The sequence below is a fragment of the Solanum verrucosum genome, unplaced genomic scaffold (genome assembly GCF_900185275.1).
Source record: "Solanum verrucosum unplaced genomic scaffold, falcon-dt-bn FXZP01000073.1, whole genome shotgun sequence".
NCBI lineage: Eukaryota > Viridiplantae > Streptophyta > Magnoliopsida > Solanales > Solanaceae > Solanum > Solanum verrucosum.
The window spans coordinates 1,782,622-1,796,551 of record NW_026020298.1 but is presented as its reverse complement, the minus strand read 5'-3'; the positions used below and the strand labels follow the sequence as shown (position 1 = coordinate 1,796,551).

Below are 13,930 nucleotides of genomic sequence, written 5' to 3'. Positions count from 1 at the left end.
TATAGTTTCTATCTGCTGCAACACTTTCTTTGGAAGGAGAAATACTTGTGCCCAGAATGACGGTGAAATTAGTTTCATGGAATGTAAGGGGGTCTAAACGACGAAAATAAGTCAATGGGGGGCAGATGTTTATGTTTTAGTGGAAACTAAATTGAAGGGTCACGTAAGTAATTTGTTGCATACTATTTGGAACAATAGATGGGTGGGGGAGTTGCATTTGGAAGCGTGGGGAGCAGTGGAGGGATACTAATACTATGGGACAAAAGGGTCTGGGAAGGGGAGTTTGTAGAGAGTGGTGAGCAATGCATTACTTGCAAAAAAACTTTGAAACTGAAAAAACCAACATCTATTCTTGCATTGCAACTTTACAACACAAATTTAGGCCATCTTTCTTAGTCTCACAAAGACAAACTGGACCATGCTCGAGCATACTGCCGAGTTGTTGGATAAGAAGAGGGGAAAGCGAGAGCCAAAAGGCATGGTGGAGGATAATTCCACATTGCATTTAGTGGATAGTATGGAAAGAATGAAATAGTTGAAACTTTGAAGATAAGTCCAATTCCATTTAGAAGGTCAGATGGGATTGTATTGTATCCTTTTATTTTTGCTAAAGAGAAAGGTTTAGAGGAAACATAATAGATTGTAGAACTATTAGGATCCTTGTAAATATTTTTTTTTCTCTTCTTTTGTTCCCCCCTGTTTGCAGGTCACCAGCATATCCTTAATGCTGAAGAATACAACATTACTATTTTTTTTTTAAAAAAAATAATCTTGCTTGGCATTGCGCCCATGTTATGCCCCTAAAATTGATGAAAATCTTCTGTAGTTGATTTGTGATACTACAGTGTAGGAACCAGTGATTTAATGTCTCAACTTCCTTTTCACATAAAAACATCTTGTGCATAGTGACATCTTCCTCTTAATCAAATTCTCATGAGTTAGAACAACTTTTTAGTTAGAAGCCAAGTAAAACATGCAACCCTATACGGATCATGGTCTCTTATATCTATTTCCAAGGCCAAAAAGTATTCATTGGTTCTGTCTGATTCAACAACTTACACCCAGAGCTAACTTTATAAAGTCCTTTAAGAATAAATTATATTCTATTTTAGAAGAAAATGAAAATAAGTCCTCCTTCGATGAAAATCATAGCGATAACGATCAACTAAATATAGTCTATAATTCTGATAATAGTAAGTCAGCAAACCCTTGTGGATGCAGTAGTGCAATTTGCACCTGCAAAAATCATTCCATAAATGTCATCACTAGCAGTAATAAAGAAACATTATGTGATATGATAGATCATATTGAAGACCCCAATTTTTCATGGAAATAATGAGACCAGGAATAAGACCTTTGTGGCCCCTATTCCCGACGTTCAAACCAAGAGAAAAAATGAAAAGACCCTTTTATGAAGAAGATCAAACAAAATCACAAGATACATGTACATATTTAGCAATATATTCTCTTCTACCAAAATATACTATACCTTCGCCATTAAAAGAACCTATAACCACCTTAATCAAGCTACAACCAATTCATTCAATTTTTCGAGAAGATTCATCTTCCTCGATCAATAAAAATATTTCAATCCAAACAAAAGATAGTTACAAGATGAAAACCGCAGAGATATACCCACAAGCGGATCTCCCTATTCGCTGCCACTTCTCAAAAAGAAGAGGAGAAAATTACTCCAAATAAAAAACATTTTGAGTTAACACTCTCACAGATACTGTACCGCGCTTGATAAAAAATGTGAAAATTATGTAATTTAGGACTTAATAAATCCCTGCTACACTAACCAGAATTATGTTGAGACGGAAGGTCCACTCAAGACTCGGCGGTACTATGAATTTATCTTAACGGATACTAATTCAGTAGAAATTAAGCATATATTTGAGGAAAATAATATAGATAGTATACAATATTCAAAGTTCACGATTAAAAGAATTTTGATCCCCTTTGAGTGGTCCCTATTCTCTTATCACAAGCTCATCGACCCCAAACATATAATTAGTATGATTATAAAGTAGCCTGGTATAAATTTTTTTGGTTAGACCCAACACCCGCACCTGGTTTATAAAATATTCAAAAGAAATGAAGAATGCAGTAATTCCCCGATGGTTTTACGAATGGTGGAGTCAGTGCGGAGGAAATTAAAAGGTATTATCAACTCAACATCAAACACAATTTGATAAATTTCAGGTCGAGCGAAATATATCTACTTTATTAGAAAATATTAAATTGTGCAAGTTCATTATTGCCAAAAGGATTTATTATATTATTTGTTGGTCCTTCGACACTCTTGAATTGGAGAGGATCTAGTATTTAAGCAAAACTATTAAAATTAAAGGATGGGCGCCAGTAGCCCACAATGATAAGTTAGTATCAAGTTCATTACCCCGGAAGGATTCCAACCATTCCAAAAAAAAATTAAAAAGAAGGCTCGAACAAGCCTTATAAAATCTTAATACTGATGCAGAATCAAAAATGGAATTATTAGATACCTGCTTTACATGATGAGTCTAACAACAGAGATATGTTAGATCTACAAGGAATAACACAAGCATACATCCTTAATCAAAAGGAAGTGCTAGCACACTTCAGTGATAAATTATTCAACAAAGGAGTTATCAAAAGGTAGACCCCACATACAAAAATCATACTGCTCAAGTCGAGGGATAATAAACAACAAGTTCCAAGGCCACTTTATGATGAAAGTTTAGTATAAGAAAGTACAAGCATATGTTAACAATTAATATGTCAACAATAAGATAAGTAGGTGAACCCTGCAAGGACCAAAATTTCATGTCACAAAGTGACAAAGGTCCAAACAATAAGAAGATACATGTTTCAAGACTATTTTCAACAAAATATATTTGCATTAAGGATATACATATTCAACAAAAGTTACATGTACATACTTCCAGCTACGTGACATAAATTCTCAAGCCACGTATAGTTATCAGTTATGTGTAATAGTTAGTAGCTATGTGTGAAAAGAATAATGTGTACTTGGGAATTAAAAGAGAAGTACAAGAAAGTAGTGAATAAACTTAACTTTAAAATTTAAAACATGTAATTAAAATAAGTAGGGAAAATATACTTACAATAAACTTTTCATTGATTTAGGGAAAGGAAGGATAGGAAATGGAAAAGATGTGAAATGGGAGACAAGTGTAGATAGGTTTTCAAAGTTGTAGGATTTTGAATGCCCTCTACTGATACAAGTTGAAAGCCTTAAATAGGCTTCAAAAGCCCCCAAGGCCTAGCTCAAGTGGCAAAAAGTGGAGGACTTGTGGCTTAGGTCGCAGGTTCAAGCCCCACACCATGCAAAGAGAAGCCCGGTATTTAAGTGGAGAAGGGTAGAGGGGCGGGCCCATTATCCACCTACTTTAGAAGGCTGTGATTGGTCCAAAGGGCGGGTCACAGACGAATTTCTCGGTTATAAAAAAAAAATAGGCTTCAAAAGTACTGAGTAATCTAACTTATTATGCTATCTATTTTACATGTGTGCATACACTAATACACACTATTATTTTTTTCACGTAGCTATTAGCTTTTACACAACTGATAACTGTACGTGGCTTGAGAATTTATGCCACGTAGCTGGAAGTACGTACATGTAACTTTTGTTGAATATGTATATCCTTATTTCAAATATATTTTGCTAAAAAATAGTCTTGAAACACGTATCTTCTTATTGTTTGGACCTTTGTCACTTTGTGGCATGAAATTTTGGTCCTTGCGGGGGCCACCTACTTGTCTAATTGTTGACATATTAATTGTTAACATATGCTGGCACTTTCTTATGCTGAATTTTCATCATAAAGTGGCCTTGAAACTTGCTGTTTATTATTGTTTGCACCCTTGACTTGAGTGACATGGTTTTTGTATGTGGGGTCCACCTTTTGATAACTCCTTTGTGCTATTCCTTGTAGATCTAACATATCTTCGTTGCTAGATTCATCATGTGAAGTAACAACATCTAATAATTACATTTTTTATTCTGTATCAGTATTGAGGTTTAAGAAGGCTTGTTCGAGCATTCTTTTTAATCTTTCTTTGGAGTTGTTGAAATCCTTCCAAAGTGATGAACTTGATACTAACTTATCATTACAGACGGCTTGTCACGCCCCGAATCTACTCCCAGGATGCGGACACATGACCTAGGATCACTAGTGACCCCAAGCTAACCCTGCTGGCATATCATAAGCATACTAAATAAACTAAATTAGGGAAGTACTGTGCGGAAGCTTAAAACATCACGTAAACTGAAATGATGGGAAATACCCATAAATTATGTGAATATATAAAACTGAGGAGAGCTTAAGATACTGAAATAAAAACTCAAGTGCTAAAGCTGAATCTAACTATGTTTGAAATAAGCCTCTAACTGACTAGAAGTGCTGGGACTTGCCCCAGCTAAATCTAGCAAAAACTGAAACTAAAGACTAAAATAGAAAAGAAACATGTGTGTCGTCCTCGGAGGATGAGGACTCACCACTGATGCTACTGAGCTGGAGATCGGGGACCGATCTATGCGTGATCTGGAAGCTGAGGACCTGAACCTACATCACGAGAAGATGTAGCGCAGAGTATGCGTCAGTACTTGAATGTACTGAGCATGTAGGATAAAGTAAAGCTGAACAATAATCATAACTGAACAAAACAATGATATGAGATAAGCATGATACTAAGAATACTGAACATGAAATGACTGAATGGAACAACCAAGTTTATAACATGCTAAGACTGAAATCTGACTGTAACTGATAACGTGGTCAATGTTATAGAATCTTACTGGTCTGTGGGAGCTACTTATAACCGACATAAAACCACATGAGTTGAATGTGGAGTCCGATGTATACGCCCCATCGAGAGGACCCAATATACCTTGTCAGAGGTATAGAGGCATGACTGGTGTGATCACTGAAATGTAATTCCCACAGAGGGGACTTATAAACCTACGGGGGCACGTAGTTTTGGGACTATTCGGGTACGCTGAATCCTAGTCCACTCGGTATTAAGCTACTCCCAATTGATTATGTAATTAACAATTACTGATTGAATTTCTGCAATACTGGATAACTCAATTTCTGACATGCAAACTCTGAGAATGCAACAATTATGACTGATAATGTGACATTCGTAAACTGAAACATGTAAATCTGAATAATTTGACCTAGCATGTATAATTCCTGAACTAAACGAATCTTTACAACTAGGGTTCTGAATATCATACAAGAAACTAAGCACAATATGGTAAAATATGATTTGGATCATTCTAACGGCTGAAATCCAACAATTTCTAACATTCAAGAAACCCTAGGTCTAGATAATATTAAGGGAATCAAGAATCTGACTGAATTCTAGGAACCTAATGGGTGAAAGGAACCACTAGTGAAATCCCACATATTTGGTGGCGAATTCCACGGAGATATCTTTCGATTTCGGGGTTGGAACTGATGAAAACTCGTTGCGTTCTTGAACTAGGGCTTGGTCGACTTTCTCCTCTATTTTGCTCTAAGTTTCGCTTGATTTTGGTGAATAATTGATTAGGTTAGGTTCTAATTAGTTTACTAGGCTAAAACTTACCAAAACCACGTAGTTTAGGAGTTAAACGACGTAGTTTAGGGGTCCAACGCATGAGGAAAAGACCAAACGACCCCTGACTTAAAAGTTGTCGGGATCACCGACGGACCGTGGATGGACCGACGGTCCGTTCTGGTCGGCCATCGTTCGGCTTTAGAGACTAGATTCTGGGGCCATGATCCACGCCAGAACCACGGTCCGTGGCCTAACCTACGGTCTGTGGGTCCAGCCGTGGGTCATGCCTTAGAGAAATTTCTGGACTGATTATGGGAGGGCTGCAGGTGGCCATCCACGGACCACCAGGATGGGTCGTGGGTCACCCTCCGGTCCATGGGTGGCAACTATGGGTTGCACCTGTAACTTCTGGAAATCTGATGGTTTGTCTGTTTTCGTGTACAGGGTGTTACACTATTGGTGCTCATCCTTTAATTTTAATAGTTTTGCTTAAATACTTGATCCTCTCAAATTCATGAATGTCGAAGGACCAACTAATAATATAAGAAATTCTTTTAGCAACAAAGAACTTGCACAATTTAATATTTTTTGATAAGGTAGTAGATATATTCTGCTCCACTTGTAATTTTTCAAACTGTGATGTTAAGTTGATAATACGTTCTTATTTCCTCCGAACTAACTCCACCAGTCGTAAAACCATCAAGGAATTACTGCATTCTTTATTTCTTCTGAATATTTTATAAACCAAGTGTGGGTGTTGGGTCTAATAAAAATAAAATTATATCAGACTGCTTTATAATCATACCAATTATATGTCTAAGGTCTGAATTTTTTATAAGAAAATAGGGGTATGTTGATGATCTACAAACCACTCAAAGGGGCTCAAAATTCTTTTAATTGTGAACTTTGAATATTGTATACTGTCTGGGTTATTTTCCTCAAATATTTGCTCAATTCCTACTGAATCAGTATATGTTAAGATCAATTCATAGTACCTCCAAGTCTTGAGTGGATCTTCCGTCTCCACATAATTCTGATTGGTGTAGCAGGACTTTAGTAAGTCCTGAATCCCATAATTTCCATATTTTTTTATCAAACACAGTAATTGACAGTACCTGTGAGACTGTTAATTCAAAATGTTTTTTGTTCAGAGTAATTCTCTCCCTTTCTTTTTGAGAAGTGGCAGCGAGATCCGCTTGTCGGTATATCTTTGCGGTTTCCATCTTGTAACTATCTTTTGTTCGGATTGAAATATTTTTATTGATCGAGGAAGATGAATCTTCTCGAAAAAATGAATGAACTGGTTGTAGCTTGGTTGAGTTGGTTATAGGTTCTTTTAATAGTGAAGATATAATATATTTTTGTAGAATGGAATATTGTGTTAAATATGTGTGTTCATCTTGTGTTGGTTGATATTCTTCATAAAAAGGGTGTTTTCATTTTTTCTTCTGGTTTGAACGTCGGAAATGGAGACCTCAAAGGTCTTATTCTTGACAAGAGTAGTTCTGGATTGTGGAAAGTATAAGAAGACTTTTCATGAAAAAGGTAAAGAGGTTATAGGTCCCAACAGATTTTGTGGGATCTGACACGCAACATGTGGTGTCAGTGTTAGAGTAGGTGGCTTGTAGTAGTGCCGAATATTTGAATTTAAAAGAATTTGTCGGGCCTGGTCCAATTTTTTCAAATTCCACTTTGCCACCAGACATGGACCAACTAGAAAATCCTTTTGGTCCTAATCATTTAACTCCGAGACCAAAGCCAAATCAGAACCATTTATTGAGCCTATTGGGTCACAAGAGCGTTATCATGAGGAGGCCCGAGTCCTTCTTTAGAAATCAACAGATGAGATCAGTTTTTTAATTAAGAAGTCCAATGGATTCACAAAACCCTTTACAAAATCCATTCTTAGGGAGTCGGGCAAATCATAATAAATCTTTGAACATTTCAGCATTGATGAGGACACAAAATTCAGCATGCGAATCGAAACAACTCCCAAAATCTTTCTGCGCCTTAGCATAGACAATTTGCAGATCAAAAAAGTAAAGAAACAAGCGATATAGTTTCAAGCCAACTTGATAGCATCAAGGGAGTTGACTCTGAGGGGGAAGAAGGCGTTATAGAGCTATTCAGAGAACAAATGGAGTATGAGGACCCTCAACCATTAGCAATGGGTGTCAACATCGTAGAGGACTGTATCGAATCATAAGCAACACTAAGGTTTCAGCTCAATCTACTCAAACTTAGTCGTTTGTTTGGAGTCTCTACCAAGGGGCATGAAAACAAATTTTATTCCTTAATCATGAAATTAGAGCAAAGCAAATCAAGGGAGAATCAAAAATCAAAGGATAGCTCATCAAGCAGTAACAACAGTGTCCCAAAGGAATTAAGAACTGTAATTTTCAACAGGAATTTCAAGTATGGTGAGCCAAGAATCAGAGGGACAAGCATTAGTTTCATGGAAAGTAATGGTCTAAACGACGAAAATAAAAGAGGCTTAGTTAGAAATCTAGCTAGTCAATGGGGGCAGATATTTATGTTTTAGTGGAAACTAAACTGAAGGGTCACGTATTGTTGCATACTATTTGGAACAATAGATGGGTAAGGGAGTTGCATTTGGAAGCGTGGGGAGCAGTGGAGGGATACTAATACTATGGGACAAAAGGGTTTGGGAAGGGGAGTTGGTAGAGAGTGGTGAGCAATGCATTACTTGCAAATTAACATGTCTGAACCAGAATTTAACATGGTACTTGACCATTGTCTATGCTAAGTGCAAAAGAATGAGAAGGGATCTCTGGTGTGAATTGGGAGCCATGAGAAGTCTTTGTGAAGGGTGTGGGTAGTGTGTGGTGACTTTAATGTCATCAAATATCCATCAGAAAGAACAAATTGTTCATCAATCAGTGGGGTATGCCAGAATTCTCTAATTGTATCGAGGAGGTGGAGCTTATAGACCCTCCTTTATTTGGACAGTCTTTCACTTGGAGAAGAGGAGAGAACCATACAACTGCATCAAGGATTGACATAATAATGTTATTCTTCTCAATGGGAGGAACTCTTCACCCTCATTAGACAATCAACTCTTCCAAAGTTGGTATCTAATCATAACCCAGTTCTATTGACTTGTGGAGACATGAACTTCAAGAAGTCATAGTTCAAACTTGGAAACTGGTGGATGGGGCTTGAAGGCTTCAAGGAGAAAGTGAGTTTCTAGTGGTCATGATTTGTTGTTATTGGTACAACAGGTTTTGTCTTAGCTGAAAATCTGAAACTCCTAAAAAGGTAATTAAAGGAATGGAGCAAGAATAATAGGAGCAATTGGAAACAACCAAAGGAAGAAAACCTTGACAAATTGTCCAAATGGGAGATCCTTCAAGAGCAAAGACCACTTACAAACGATGAATTAATGCAAAAAAAAATTAAAAAAAATTGGCAATGTCTTTTGAAGATGTTGTCAAAAATGAAGAGATTAGGTGGAGACAAAGATCCAAAAGACAATGGTTGAAGCAAGGGGATAAAAACACTAAATTTTTCATAGAATAGCTACACCTCGCAAAAGATGCAACACCATAGAATCCTTGAAGGTGGAGGGAAGCAATGTCACTGATCCTACTGATATCAAGGAGGCCATCAAGAGTTTCTACGAAAATTTGTACAAGGAGACAGAAGTTTGGAGGCCAGAATTACAATTATAGCAGATTTCTTGTATTAATGAGGATGAAGAGGAAGAGTTACATAAACAAATTGAGGAGGATATTCTAGGATGCATTAAACTTTGTGCGATGGAGAAAGCTCTTGGGCCCGATGGTTTTCCCATGTCCTTTTATCTTATATTCTGGGGAGTAATGAAAGAAGACATCAAGGTATGATACATGAGTTCTATAATAATCAAAGGACTAAGAGAAGTTTCTATGCAACTTTTGTAGCTCTCATCCACAAGAAAGTAGGTGCTTCTGAATTGAAGGACTTCATACCTATAAGTCTAATCATAGACATATACAAGATGTTAGCAAACATACTAGCTAAGAGACTGAAAAAGTTAGTGGATAAGTTGGTCAACAAGCATCAAATGGCCTTCATTAAAGGGAGATAGATAATGGATGTTGCACTTCTAGCTAGTGAATGTGTGGATTTGAGCCTGATCTAATGTGCAAATTGGACATTGAAAAGGCATATGATCATGCAAATTGGAAGTTCTTGCTAAACGCTCTGGAGAAAAGTGGTTGGGTTGGATTCATTTCTGCATCAACACTGTCCGTTTTCTATTCTGGTGAATGGTGAACCAGTGGGCTTCTTCCTTTCAGAAAGGGGACTTAGACAAGTGACCCCTTATCCCTCTTTCTATTTATCTTTGCAATGGAAGGTTTTGATAGCTTGATGAGAATAGCAATACACAACAGATGGATCAAAGGTTTTCAGATACAAGGTAGCAGTGAACAAGTTAAAGAAATTTGTCATTTGCTATATGGAGATGACACTATCATTTTTTGTGAACCTCGGGAGGACCATATAAGATTCTTAAAAACAATCTTACTATTTTTTGAAGCTTCCTCGGGTCTGTAAGTGAATTGGGGGAAAATCAATTTATTTCCAATCAAGGAGGTGACCAACATTTTGAATCTGGCAGATACTTTGGGGTGCAAAGTGGAGAATATGCCAATAGTTTACTTAGGTATTCCTTTGGGCAACGAAAACAAGAGCATACAAATTTGGGATGTCATTGTGGAGAAAACATAAAGGAGATAAGCAAGATGGAAGGCTCAATATTTGTTTATGGGAGGCAGACACACTTTCATCAATTCAGTGCTGGACAAATTAAGGAGGGACTTTCTTTGGCATGGATGCAAAGAAATTAAAGATTATAACCTAGTAAAATGGGAGATAACCTTGAAAAGTAGAGACAAAGGGGGTATGGGTATTAGAGATTTGAGGAAACAAAACAATAGTCTTTTTATGAAGTGGTTATGGAGGTATAATGAAAAGGGGCAAGCCTTATGGAAGGATGTCATCAGATCCTAGTATGGTGAGTACAATCCTTGGTGCAATAATGTTAGTGTTGATGCCTATGGGGTGGGGGTATGGAGAACTATCAGAAACTTATGGCAAAAACTTGAAGCTAATACGTACATTGAAGTGGGAGATGGCAGGAGAACTAAGTTTTGGATGATGCGTGGTACAAACATAATCTTGTAAAAGAATCCTTTCCAGATTTGTTATTACTATATAATAATCCATATGCAAATATCAATGAATGCTGGACATTACAAGGATGGGATTTGATCTTCGGAACATTTTTGAATGACTGGAAAGTGGAGAGAGTGGCCAAATTGTTAGAGCTATTAGAAAAATTCTCTGGCATCACTAATGGTCCTGGCTCTTTGAGATGGAAACATAGTAAAGATGGGGTTTTCACGGTTAGCAGGGCATACAAAATGGAAAGTCTCCAGTAACGCATGAAGTGTTGTGGAGAAAAGGAAAGATTATAGTATCTTGGTGTTCATTATGCGGGAAGGCAACAAAGACCAGCCAACATCTATCCTTGCATTGCAACTTTACAACACAAATTTGAGTCATCTTCCTTAGTCTCACAAAGACAAACTAGACCTTGCCCGAGCATACTGCAGACTTGTTGAGTTGTTGAATAAGGAGGAGAGCAAGAGCCAAAAGGCATGATGGAGTATAATTCCACATTGCATTTGGTGGACAGTATGGAAAGAAAGAAATAGTAGAAACTTTGAGGATAGGTCCAATTCCATTTAGAAGGTTAGATGGGATTGCATTGTATCCTTTTATTTTTGGTGTAAAGAGAAGGGTTTAGAGGAAACATAACAAATTGTAGAATTATTAGGATCCTTGTAAGTATTTTTTTTTTTCTTTTTTGGTTCCCCTTTGTTTGCAGGTCACCAGCATATCCTTAATGCTGAAGAATACAACATTACCATTTTTTCTTTTTAAAAAATCTTGCTTGGCATTGCCCACGCTATGCCTCTAAAATTGATGAAAATCTTCCATAGTTGATAGGTGATACAGTGTAGGAAGAAGTGATTTATTGTCTCAACTTCCTTTTCACATAAGAAACATCTTGAGCATAGTGACATCTTCCTCTTCATCAAATTCTCATGATTCGGAACAACTTTTTAGTTAGAAGCCAAGTAAAGCATGCAACCTTATACGGATCATGGTCTCTTAGATCTATTTCCAAGGCCAAAAAGTATTCATTGGTTCTATCCGATTCAACAACTTATACCCAGAGCTGACTTTATAAAGTCCTTTAGGGTGTTCATTCCACCACAAACAATCTACTCCTTGCTTCCCTTGAAAGTTCTCTAGCTGTTTGAATAGTTCAACTGCTCTTAGGATCTCCCAATCATTCATCCCTCTTCTGAATCTCATATCTCATCCTTGTTGAGTCCACATCTCAACTATTGTGTTGTGTTGATCTTGGGTACGGTCAAAAAGATCCGGGAACAATTCTTGCAATGCCTTGTCCCTATCCATTTATCTCTTCTAGAACCTGGTCCTGACTCCATTGTGCTCTCTGATCATCGAGTGTTTTGTAAGAAAAGGCCAGAAGACCCTGATGGATCTCCACAAGTTGACCCCATATGCAGTGGTGACCTCCTTGGATACCCAACAATCTTCTTCCGCATACTTGCTTTTTATGACATTACCCCATAGGGTCTGAGGCTCTTGTGCATATCTCCATAACCATTTGATCTTAAAATCTTTGCACTGGTGTTTCAATTTCCGGATGCCAAGCCCACCTTGTTTCTTACTCCTAATAATGTCCTTCCATTTGACTAGGTAGAAAACTTTTTTTTCCTTGTTTCCTGGCCATAAGGAGGACCTTTTGATCTTGTCTAGTCTCTGAACAACACTTGAAGGAAATGGGAATAGTGATAGCATGTAAGTTGGTAGTGCATCTAAAATTGCATTTACTAGTGTTTATAGACATTTAATCCTAAACAAAACAAATCTAGGAAAAGTACGATTTAACTTTTACGACTCATGATGTACGGACCATAGTTCCTTGTAAAACTCGTGGAAGGTGGTGAATAGTCAATCTTCGGGACATTTTCTACGGATTAGAGTTACAGTCCAGGTACAATTCATCCTGGCCAGTCGTGGTCAGAGTCCTCGACCTTCAATTCTCTGAAAGTCATCTACGAACATCCCTACACGACTCGTAATATGTCGTCGTAGTCGGGGAGTTCACCTTTTCAAAATACTTCCTTCCACGATTGTTGATCTAAGACTCGTACAACAGTGTACGACTCGTACTCCCTATACTGAAGTTTAATATCTCAGAACTCATCGACAAATCCATTTATGGCTTGTGGAAAGGACCACGGCTCGTAGTAAGGCTCATAGATGGTCAGAATGCACCTGCCAACATTGTCTTATTCTAGGCTGCCAAAATCTATTTTCCTGCAATTCAAAAATAAAACACAATCAAATCTACTAACAAATGCTTAAAAAACTCAAAATCTCAAGTATAAAGTATTATAAGTACTGTAAATCCACGGTACATCAACGTGAACAAAAACCATGAAAGACCAAGGTTCAAATCACACTAGAGATGGGAAATGCTGAGGTGATGTTTTTCCCTTCGCTAGTCTTTGTCAGATAGGAGGTACCCAATGGAATAGTTCAAGTGTGCACAGAATATTCTGGACCACTTCTATTGAATAAAGAAGGATAATTGTACTATTGTTGTTTCTTTGAATTTCCACAGCCAATTGTTCTCTTTATTTTGATGATAGTCACTGGACGTGTCAAAATTTGTGAATTTATGTTGAAAAGTTATTTTGGACTTTTCAGGGTTCCCCATTACCAACACTGCTTGATGATGATATGGCATCCTTAATTGATTTTGGAGTTGGCAATGGATCAACAATTCTTGTGGAAGAAGAGTGTTAGAAGTCGTTTCTCTTGGTAGGGAGTAGAGTATTATTTAGTAATATGTTTGGTAGAAATTTTGGGTCTATGTATAATTAATTCATGGATTAGTTATATACTCTACATGGTATTATATGATGTATAACTAATATCTTTTATTTGGTGGTATAAGTAATACAAAAGATTTAGTACAATGAGATTAACATTTATGTAAAAATAAAAATATCCCTCAAATTATTTTAATCATTTTGTTTATTTTCTTGATTTTATGTTTTATATTTGTACTAGTAAACTTATTTAAATTGAGAGAGTTGTTTGTTGCTAAATAAATCAAATACAAATATATTTAGAAAATCATTTGCTAAATATATATATGGTTTTCTAATTATTTGTATTTTGAACAATTTATAAAATTACATACGTTTTATAATTACAACTTGCAATTTTAATGTGTAAATGTAGATGATTAGTTTGATTTTATTGT

General features: G+C 36.8%; 1 protein-coding gene across 1 annotated transcript in view; it reads left to right on the top strand.

Moving 5' to 3' along the window:
* Positions 1-13,476, top strand: part of LOC125834756 (tubulin-folding cofactor E) — a 40,541-nt gene extending 27,065 nt beyond the window's left edge. Inside the window, exon 15 of the mRNA XM_049513906.1 lies at positions 13,369-13,476. Within this exon, the coding sequence (XP_049369863.1) occupies positions 13,369-13,467 (99 nt within the window). The 3' untranslated portion in view covers positions 13,468-13,476. The remainder of the gene's footprint in view (positions 1-13,368) is intronic.
* Positions 13,477-13,930: the final 454 nt, after the last annotated feature.